Raw genomic sequence first — 11,548 nt, 5'->3', positions numbered from 1 at the left:
GCTTGACATTGATGATAGGACTTTGATGCCTCGTGCAACTTTAAACATTTGGTTATGTTGTAAAACATCTGTTGTAGGTTTACGTGCAGCAACCCTTATTTTTAAAATGAGGGATCAAACTAAAATAAAAAATGTGTGGGTAGATTATGAAATCCACCGAGTAGCCATTGTTATGGCTGTAGAGAGGGAACATGATGCTCCCGGTCCCTTAGATAGTTTTGGTAGAGGCCGTGGGTATGGTTTCGGAAGAGGCCGTTGGTATGGTACATGTCGTGGGAATGGTATAGACATCTTGAATAAAACTCTCAAGTCTCATCATCATATTTTGGAAGATATGAGGAGCAATCTCTCGAGTCTCATCTTCATCAATATAACCCAACCTCCATCATCAATATACTTATACTTCTACAACCCAATCTTTCATCATCAACATATTTTCAATAACCCAACCTCTGATCATCGAAACATCAACACTTCGGTGTAGCCCAACCTCTCAATGGATCCAGTTTACTTTGCTCCTGAATGGATATGGCTCATATTGATTTGCCCACACTCGCACATTCGTATCGCCACAACCACATTGCGAGGGTAGTATCGTCATTTCTGTTCCATTTCCCTTGGGCGATGACGGCATGTCGGAAACAATCTTAGCTGTGGGTGAACACATTTTGCCCGATCACCATCGATAACAATTCTGGTCAAGTGTTAAAGTTATGGTCGGTATAGATATATTCTGCAAACAAAGCAGAATCTTTCACCCTCTCTATGTTGGAACCTCCAACACCTAATTCAAATGCCCGTTACATTCGTGAATTTGTAGAGCTTCTTAGCATTGATGATAGGACTTTGATGCCTCATGCAACTTTAACCATTTAGTTAAGTTGTAAAACATCTGTTGTAGGTTTGCATGCAGCAACCCTTATTTTTAAATGAGGGATCAAACTAAAATAAAAAATGTGTGGGTAGATTATGTAACCTATCGAGTGGCCTTTGTTATGGCTGTAGAAAAGGAACATGATACTCCCGGTCCCGATATGGCTTCGGTAGAGGCCGTGGGTATGGTTTCGGCAGAGGCCGCGGGTATGGTACAGGTAGTGGGAATGGTATAGACGTCTTGAATAAACCTCTCAAGTCTCATCATCATATTTTGGAAGATATGGGGAGCAATCTCTCAAGTCTCATCTTCATCAATATAACCCAACCTCCATCATCAATATACTTATACTTCTACAAACCCAATCTTTCATCATCAACATATTTTCTATAACCCGACCTCTGATCATCAAAACATTATCATTTCGGTGTAACCCATGCTCTTTGTGGATCCGGTTTACTTTGGTACTGAAGGGGTATGGCTCATATTAATTTGCTCACACACGCACCTTAGTGTCGCAACAACCCACATTGCGAGGGTACGATCGTTATTTCATTTCCATTTCCCTTGGGCGATGATGGCATGCAAGTAACAATTGTAGCTGTGGGTGAACACATTTTTCCCGATCACCATCGAGAACACTTCTGATCAAGTGTTAAAGTTATGGTCGGTTGAGATATATTCTGCTAACCAAGCAGAATCTTTCACCCTCTCTGTGTTGGAACCTCCAACACCTAATTCACATGCATGTTATATTCGTGAATTTGTAGAGATGCTTGACATTGATGATAGGACTTTGATGCCTCGTGCAACTTTAACCATTTGGTTAAGTTGTAAAACTTCTGTTGTAGGTTTGCATGCAGCAACCCTTATTTTTATAAAATGAGGGATCAAACTGAAATAAAAAATTTGTGGAAAATTAAGCAAATCTGTTGACTCCAAAAAAAAGGGGGAGTGACCATATCGCGACAAGTAGGATTTTTATGTTTTCGTTTATATATATATTATAGATGATATAAAGTTATTAGAATGTTTTTAAACCTTGGTTCCAAGAGGTACCTTTTTTATTGGAAGTTAAGAGTTCGTGTATTATCGATGATCGATCTTCATCTACTTATCGACTTCAAGTGAGCCTGAAAGTTTAGAAGTAAACTAAAAGTATGCAGAATACAGGCCCCAAGAATGTTATATTAAGGTTTATAATTTTGGGTAGACAATATGTGTATCTTCCTAGCTTCATTTCGGGAAAGTTTGTCAAGCTAGTTTATATGTTCATGTTATGAAAAGTTTAACAACGCCATGGGACAACTGTTGAAATCATATCTAAAACATCAATCACGTATATTTTACTTATTGTATCATGTTGTTTCTATTTGTCAATATGTTGTCTTATGGTTTATTTTTCATGTTTAATTGAAGATTGGGCTAGCTTGAATTGGGTTGAAGCTGGGCTGATGATCTTGGAATTGGGCTGTGTTGGAGATGATGTTGTTGGGTAGAGGACTAGAGGTGCACAAAAGAACCGGTTCCGGACCCAACCCCGTGGAACTGAACCGGAACCGGTTCCAATTCTACCCGGTGGACCCAATACCCGGGTTGGGTATTTTTATACCCGAAAACCCTACCCAGTTCACCCTTTTTTTCCCAAAAATGAAAAATCGGTTCCTACCCTGTTCCGGTTTCTACCCAGAATAACCGGCTCCGCCGAGTATTTGACATTAAATGAACTGCTGCTCAAATAGAGCCGTTGGAACTGGTTCCAACGGTAATATACCCGTTTTATAGCTGTTGGAACCGGTTTTTAGGTCCAAAATCTATATAAGTTTAATTCTTATCAATTGTTTTACCACCAAACTCAAAAACACTAAAAAAAACTTCTCGGTTTACACTCGTTTTACAATCACGACTTACCTACACCCCCCATTTTTTTCACTTCCACCACTTGTTACTATGGCAAGCACCAATAAGGCCAACAAGAAGACTTCTACATTCGTTTTTATTGATCCGATTCGTGTTGGAGATGACCCCAATGTTGTGCGGGTTGTCCCACATAACCGCAACGAAGAGGTATGGCGGAATTGGGATTTGGTTGAGTCTATCAATAGTGACCTTAAGGCTTGTTGCAAATTTTGTGGCACTTACTTAAAGGAAGATTCTAACTCTAATTTAAAAAAGCACATCGAAAAGAAATTTTGCAAGACCTTAAAAGAGGTTCCCGCATCGGACCAAATCGAATTGGGTCGAGATGGTATAATCTTTCGTGACAACATGAAAGCGATTCATGAGAGAATTGCGAAGTTCGTGATTCAACAAGGTCTGTCGTTTAACCACTTTGACAACCCCGATTTGACGGTCATGATTCGATAAACTCTTCAACCGTGATACACTCATGTAAGTCGTACTACCCATAGACTTCATTGTCTAACTTTGTGGGAATGTGCAAAAAAAGATTTATTTGAGTTTTTTCAAACTTTATAAACGAGTGTGAATTTTACTAGTGATGTTTGGTCGGCACACGGGTTACTGGAATCCTACCTTTGTGTCACCGCTCATTGGGTCGATCCGGTTTATTGGCAAATGATGAAACGCACCATCGCGTTTGAAAACTTTCCGTATCCACATATCGTCGATAAATTGTTTGAAATTGTAGATGATGTAATAACGAATTTTAACTTGAGGAAAAAATATGTTCTATGTCGTTTGATAAAGCAAAAAACAATACAAATGCGGTAGAAAATTTATCATAAAATACACACCACCTTGTTACGGGAATTTTTTTCATACTCGATATGTTGCACATATTATCAATTTGGTTGTTCAAGAAGGTCTCGCCATTTAAACCATGGAAGGCGGTTTGAGATGCTTTAGATATATGTTACAAGATGTTTTCAAAAGTGGGAAAAGAATACATCTTGAATACAAAAACTATTGCAAATCGATTGAAAGAAAATATTTGAGGTCAAAATGGGACGTTCCAACCTGTTGGAACTCAACTTGTCATATGCTCTCGTGTGCTCTTGCCAACGAGAAACATTACAAAGTTTTCATGAAACTCTTGTTGATCAGTGCGAATTTTGGGACGGTATTTAGGTAAATATCGGTTATTTCTTGGAGTATCTTGATGTTTTCAAAACCGCAACAACTAAATTATCGGTGTTTTTTTATCCTACTAGTTGTTGGGTGTTGCAAAAATTATACAACATCTCCTTGAAATTTAAAGAGTTTGAAGAAAAGAATGATCTTTTCCATCATATTGTTAAACCAATGATGAAGAAGTTCCAAAAATATTATGAAAGCATACCACTAACGTTTACTTGTGCGGCCGCTTTAAACCCCTATATGAATGTTGTCGAGGTTGAGGCATTGATTGAGGAAATATATGACAACATGGGTATGCATGAGATCGACCCGATGTTGTCGACGAAAGCGAAGGAATATTTCAACAAATCCCTTCAAGAACTTTATGATCATTATTTCCAACTTTATGGTCCAAGCTCAAAGTCATCTTTTGTTAGGCAAACAACAAGAAGTAGGCCATGTAAGGACAAACTTATAAATATGATGAATGTTGTTCGTGAGTCGGCGGCTAAGCGACAGAGGAGAAACACACCAACAAGTGAACTTGGACAATATAATGGAGAAAACTATGTTGAAGGTGCAACGGTCGATGAAATTCACAACCCTAATATTTTGGCTTGGTGGAAAAGAAAGCAAAACAAATTTCCTATTCTTTTTCGCCATGGCTCACGACTTTCTTAGCATCCAAGCTTCAATGGTAGCTTCGGAATCGGTTTTTTCTCTTAGTGGAAGGATATTATCGAGTCGAAGAACAAAACTCACTCCGGAGTCTTTAGAGATGTACACTTGCCTAAAGAATCATTTGGAGGAGGTGGATCGTATACAATACAAGACAAACTTTGAAGATGAAATTCCAATAGAACGTCCAATTCATGATGAAGAGGTGGAAGAAGAGCTTTCTTCTGGGCTATCGGGTGGTGAAGAAGACGAAGGCGAATACTAAGAAGAAAAGTTTGAAGACGTTTGAAGAAGTTTAATTTTTATTTGTTCTTATATATTTTTATTTGTTCTAATGTAACACGAACCAATCGATCCACTTTCAAGTAATTTTTATTTGTTTTATTAGTCATGCTTTATTTATTATTAGTCATGCTTTATTTTTTATTACTCTTTCAAATAACCGGTTATTATAAACTTTTTAAAACTAAAATAAACAAACACTTCATTACATTAACAACGAACATTCTATTATGAAAAAAACAACCTAATGCAAACATTATTAAACATAAAAACTTAAAATAACAAACACGGTTCATCGTTTTAATCCCGCTCTCTACGCCGATTAAGCTCTGTTACCGGCGGTAGGTGCTTGAGTTGCAGAGCCGGACGACTCTCCCGCTTTCGCTTTCTTGGCATCCAAACTTTTTTTTCATGACAATACTTATTGGTATGCTTTCGGAGAGTGGAATTCGACCCCTCTTTCAGAAACTTGGCACAATACTTGCACTGCACCATCTCCTGTGAGTCGGTCATAACACACAAATCATAATGAACTCAAACCTTGGGGCATCTTGGTGTGTCGATGACCATAACAACATTCTTGTTGGTTGCTATTGCTTGCTGATTAAATCGTAATTGAGATTTAAAGTGTGTTTTAGAGTTATAAAAGTGGTTTATCAAGTTATAAACTCAACCTAGATATTTATAGTATGTGTAGTTGATATATGGTTAAAAACCGGTTCCAACGGTCTAAAAACGGCTATATAGCCGTTGGAACCGGTTCCCAACGATCACAATCATTTTAAAAATGGAAAACCCGGTGTACCCGGTTTTTGAGTATAAACCCTACCTGGTTCCATTGAGGCTCATATTCTCCTACCGGGTTGGGTCCGGTTCCTACCCCGGTTCTTGACTGGAACGCGGTCCGGTTTGTACCCGATCAAAAATACCCGGTTGCTACCCGGTTCCGGGTTTCAGAATACCCGATTTATGCTCGTCTATTGTTGGGTAATAAAAACTACACTTTTTTACACAAAAAATCGAACTTGGATCTTTTTGGCATTTTAATTATTGAAGAAACAAAATGGATTGTTCCTCTCTTTCACGTTTGCGTGCTTTCTCAAAATACTTCAAATAATAATACTTAGCAAAATAATAATAATACTTTTATTGGTTTATTTATTACTAATAAAATATAAAGTATAAAGTGTGATTAATAAAGTTTTTATACACTTGCAAAATAAAATGACCATCAAAATTATTCATTTATTTGGTTTAATGATTCATTTATTTGTTTTCTTGCAATTAAAGATTTTGACACAATCATTTCACACGTTTAAATGTTGCTAAAACTTGATTTGACATGAATCCCGATCAACTAAACTTATTTGACGGGTAGCTAAGTTTGGCACCTTTAACGAACTTAATATGTATAACTAAAGTCTCATCAAAATCGAACAAATATTAAATATTAACTATTGAAGAATTATGATATTGCTATAAAAGTAAGTTACAAAAACTTATAAAATACATTAACTTTAACTATCTTAGATATATAAGATAATACTTTTCTTCATACGATTTGATTCTCTTTTCTTTCACTGTATACAAACCATGAAAGTATGAAACCAATGAACATCCAAGATTGTTTACAAACATTATTAGTGGAAATTCATAGCTGTCTACTTGTCTTATATGGTGTTTCTCTGTCTCTGCTGCTCCAAGTTTCAAAGTGTGTTTACAGTCAAGTTCTGTTAGTTTTAATAAAATTCTAAGTCGAACCACTAACTAATACTATTAACCAAACGAGTCAGGTTCGTTGGGTCGGGTCGGCCGGTTTTAGCAATTTTGATGGTTCTGTTTTGGCAGTTTGACGGGTCAAACCGATTATATTTTTAAAAGGCTGTTAGTTATTAACATAATGTTTTAGAATTATAATTATGGTTCATAAAACTAATACTTGTACATAACCACATATTCTAAACACGCAAAAATGTTAAATGGGAAATAATGTTAAATGACCAGTTCAACTTAAAACGATTAGTTCAAATTCCAAATGTTGACCGTACTGTCAAACAGTCAAACCGGAAATACAGAACCATGAATCGAGCCATGTAGATCTCCAACCGACTATTGTCGGTTTATGCGATTCAGTCAGTTTAACGGTTTCCAAACACCTTTTGTCTTTAATCACAAAGATTCAACAAAGTAAAGTAAGTACAAAAGAGTATTAATAGTACTAGAAAACACAAAATATATTTCATAGAATAACAATCCCAAGTGTCATGTAGCTACCAAGTACCAATCCTATAAATAAGACTGCAAAACGTGTAAATCCAGGATAACGCAAAAAAACGGACACGATTAAGTAATACTAGACAAAAGTAAAGGACCTTTAAAAAGAGTCATATTAATGCAACTGTCATTATGTTAACCAAACCAAAATAACTAACTGGCTTCAAGCACTTCATCTCACACAACGATACGTGACAAATGAGCCCGTCATCTTGCTGTTGTAACTGATCTTGACCACCTGCTTCTTCTCCAGCCCATAGTACCTAGCTATTGCATCACTCTCCAGCATATGTGGAATCTAAAAGTTACAAGTCATTTGTTAGATCAAAGCTTGTTTATTCGAATCATTTGTAGTTTGTACCAAAGATCTTAAAAATGTTAGTCGATGATCTTAACTAATTACCTGATTCTCATCAATTTTGAACTTCACAAGCAACTGTTCTTTCTCTTGAGCAGTCAGTGTTTCATGCTTTGGCATTGTAACATGTTTTGTAATGTTCACAAACAGTTCAGTAATCTGGAAACATGATCATTACATCAGCATTCAAACTATACATCTCACAATTCAAAAGTTTTAACAGTTTTATAAGTTTCTAACTTACACATACTATATATTATATTTCTTAAGAAAGACTCTATGCGTAATACATTTTTCGTTTATTTGTAGGTAACGTTTAAGAACTTCAAAAAAACACATGAACAAATTAGTTTGACGGTTTTATGTATATAAATGCATACTTGTATTTAAAAAGTAATCATTAATAAATGGAATCTTACTGGGAAAGTTTCAACTTTGACTGCACATGAGTCGAACTCTTTGCGAGCATAATGGTTCATCTTGCCCTCCATAATAACGATGATTCGATGCAGGCTATCTTTGTTGAGAATGCTCATCAAAATGTGTGTAGCTTTGGCTTTGTTTACCTCCTCTGGACCAGCAAAAACCACCACAATCTGAAACATTAAACAAAATCCTGTTATTGAACTTATTAAACAGAGTGTTGTGTGCACAAGGGTTTATTATATGATTTATATCCATGGTTTAAGATTGGCACAGTTAATTGGGGCATTTTGTGGATAATGATTAGGATTGCGAATAAGGGTGTAAACAAGGTGAGCCGAGCCCGAGCTTGACTAGGATCAAGTTTGGATCGTTTAGACTTACGAGAGCCCGAGCTCGGGCACTGGCCCGGTTCATTTATTATCTATTAATTAATTTATATAGGCTTTCAATTATTTGTACATAATCGAGCCTAAGCTCAGCTCGTGTAGTACCTTAAAACAATTCAAAGATCGACTCGAGCTTGGTTGTACCAGTGCAAACAAGCAGAGCTGTGCGCGAGCTACTCGAGCTCGGATCGATGAAAAGCTTGAAACGAGCCTCAAATAAAGCTAGTTAAGTTGTAGCATGAGCTCGAGCCTTGTACGAGAAGCTTGTTTAGGCTCTTCGAGCCTTAACGAGCCTTTTGTATTTTTAAGTTTGACCTCTTTTGGGCTTCTATTTATAAAGTTAACACTTCGCAATCGAGCTTTGGCCCGTTTAAGATACTAAATGAGCTCGAGCCGAGCTTATGCTCACATTTAAGATTTTTCTTCAAACATATAAAAATAACAAAATATGTATATAACTTAATCAATATAATGAGCCAAGCTCGAGCTTGAAAAAACGATCCAAGCCGAACTCGAGCTTTAGGAAAATAGCTTGAAATGAGCTCGAGCTCGAGCCCTCGTAATTCAACGTGAGCCGAGCGATGTGCAGTGTGAAAGTAAAGTCCAAAGAGGTTAAACTTAAAAATACACAAGGCTCGTTAAGCTTGACGAGCCTAAACGAGCTTCCCATACAAGGCTGAGCTTGGACTCAACCTCGAATAAAGATCGGCTTGTTTCAAGGTTTTTACCAATCCGACCTCGAGTAGCTCGCAAGCAGCTCGACTCGTTTGCACCCCTAAATACGACTATCCATCAATACTATTACCACTAGATCAAACACCACTTGGCAGTGAATATGATGATCACGATGATCATTTAATTAATAGCAACTATAGTAAACCCTAACCGAACGATCATATAAACGATTTTATAATCCCTAAGCATAAACATTTGAACAACGAAATAATAATAATAATAATAATAATAATAATAATAATAAGTAAAACACGGGAAACATTAAACTTAATAATAATACGGTGCCGTTTAACACTTTCCGTAGACTCCGTCAACCACAAACCCTAACAAAGCCACCATTATACCTTCTTCCACGGATTGGACACCAACGGAACACAAACACGAAGCTTATCAATACCAATACCAACACCACCCTCCGCCACGTCACCAACCACCTCACGAAACTCAGTAACCGACCGAGTCAGCTGCGACTCATCAACTTCACAGCCTCTGTCTTTCAACATTTCAAGAACAGTTCGGCGTGCAAGGTAGTAGCGGTGGGTCTCCGGCGTACCGGTATCGGCGTTGTTGAGAATGCAGGTGGTATGGTCAATGGTTCTAGGTGGACTCACGTAACCCAGTCCGGCACGAGTAGCCATATTAATATTATATCACACTGCAATGGTGATTTGATTTTGATTTTGATTTTGATTTTGATTTTGAGAAGAAAGAAAGAGTAAATGAGATAAAAAGGCGTTTTGTAACGAAAATGTGGGAGTGTACGGACGTGGAGGATCAGAATTGGGATTGTTGTAAATTGGAAATGGGCTGGTGGGTGTCTTTTTTTAATTTTTAAGAAAAATGTATATTATATTTTAAGCGGTGGAGCACGTTAAATGTAGGGGTGTTCTTCGGGTTTTCCGGATCGAGTTCTTCAGGTTTTAAAGTTTTAAATCTTGACCTGCAACCCAACTTAAATCTCTCACGGGTTTTTCAGGTTCGGGTTTTTTTCGGATTGGGTTAATCGGGTTTCGAGTATCCTAAAATAAAAACACATTACCAAATTTTTTAAAAGAACTACAATGCTAAAATTAAAACAACATATTCTTTTTTGCTTGTAACACAAATAATCAAATAATAAACTAACCTAACTTGATAAAGCAATTCAAAAGAAGAGTAAAACTAGCTCGAACCATAATTGTATTAAATCGGGTGTGATTTGGTTGTTTGATTACGGCTGTTATTAGTAATAAATGAAAAACATAAATTAATAATACGCAATCGATCCATAATAGTTATAATGACAACAATTGATCCATAATAGCTAAGACTTAGCCTATTATACATAAAAATATATTTAATTTCAAAACTAAAATTAGTTTATTCGAGTTGACCCAAATCTTATAAATCAAACCCAAGAACCAACCCGAATTACTTCGGTTCGGGTTAGTCTTTTCTCGGGTTCGGGTTAGTTCGGGTTCGGATACGAGTTTTTTCGGGTTGGGTTTCGGGTAAAAGTGACAGCCCTAGTTAAATGTGTTACATTTAGCAGTGGTGGATCATGAGCATCTAATATGCATGGGCCGAAAGTCACAAGACCAGAAAAAATTTCCGTGCTTCTAAGCATTAGGTCGCAATCATATCCGGGTCGAGTCAAACAATAATTCCAAGCCCTAACCTACCAAATTGAAAGAAATACAAAATGGTAAAATGTGAATTGCCGAACCTGGTCTCTACTTGCTTATGTTGACTATTTAGATTAATCGATTTCACTCTAACACGAGTCAGTTCCAAACCTTAGGCCTCAACGAACAACAACAATGCCCAATCAATCGATTAATTGATTTCACACCCAAATGATTTCACCAATTCACCTGAGCTTTTGTTTTGACTTTTGTGCCGAACTTCACAAGTCAGTAAGTTACACAGCAGCCAGCGCACAATGAAAACTACATTTGTTGTTGTGTTCGAACATCGACCAGATGATAGGGTTGGATTTTGGGTTTAATGTTTTTTGTTTGTTTATGTAAAAATTATTTGGGCTTGGACTTGGTATTGTGTAGTTTTATTTCTTAGCATTTCTTTATCTATATTTTTATTTCGTAAACAATTTCTCGTTTTTGGCTTCGAACAAACTTTAGTTTTTAAAAAAATTCAAGGTTGGCCCGGACTCAATAGCATGGTTGGGCCGGATTCAAATAACTTGGCTAGGCCGAGCGAAAAACATAATGAGGTCGTGGCCCACCTTGCACAAAGAAACATCCACCACTGACATTTAGAGCATCCACAACAAGCTATATTCTTTAAGGTTTGGATGATGTGGTATGAGATAAACTCAGTGTTTATGGACTCCACCTATTGTAGAGCAAAGTCTGTGAGTTAAAGTTTGCTTATGCAAACTTGATTCAAACCTAAGAGCATCTATAACAACAAACTTTTATATCAGCTTCATGTTATATTTCAAACTTTCTCAAAATC

At 36.8% G+C, this 11,548-nt stretch overlaps 1 protein-coding gene across 1 annotated transcript; it reads right to left on the bottom strand.

Annotated features, from left to right (window-relative positions):
* Window positions 1–6,926: 6,926 nt before the first annotated feature.
* Window positions 6,927–9,729, bottom strand: LOC143594083 (DNA-directed RNA polymerase V subunit 5C-like). The gene is made up of 4 exons (XM_077073487.1): window positions 9,436–9,729; window positions 7,964–8,140; window positions 7,590–7,703; window positions 6,927–7,484 (listed from the first exon to the last, which is right to left on the bottom strand). The coding sequence occupies exons 1-4, from the start codon at window positions 9,727–9,729 to the stop codon at window positions 7,359–7,361; spliced, it is 711 nt and encodes a 236-aa protein (XP_076929602.1). The 3' UTR covers window positions 6,927–7,358.
* Between the last annotated feature and the right edge of the window lie 1,819 nt (window positions 9,730–11,548).

Source organism: Bidens hawaiensis, unplaced genomic scaffold (genome assembly GCF_021521415.1).
Source record: "Bidens hawaiensis isolate Kalapana, Puna unplaced genomic scaffold, B.hawaiensis_p1.1 tig00043048_1, whole genome shotgun sequence".
NCBI lineage: Eukaryota > Viridiplantae > Streptophyta > Magnoliopsida > Asterales > Asteraceae > Bidens > Bidens hawaiensis.
Note: the sequence above shows the minus strand (reverse complement) of the source record. Positions and strands in the feature narration are given on the sequence as shown.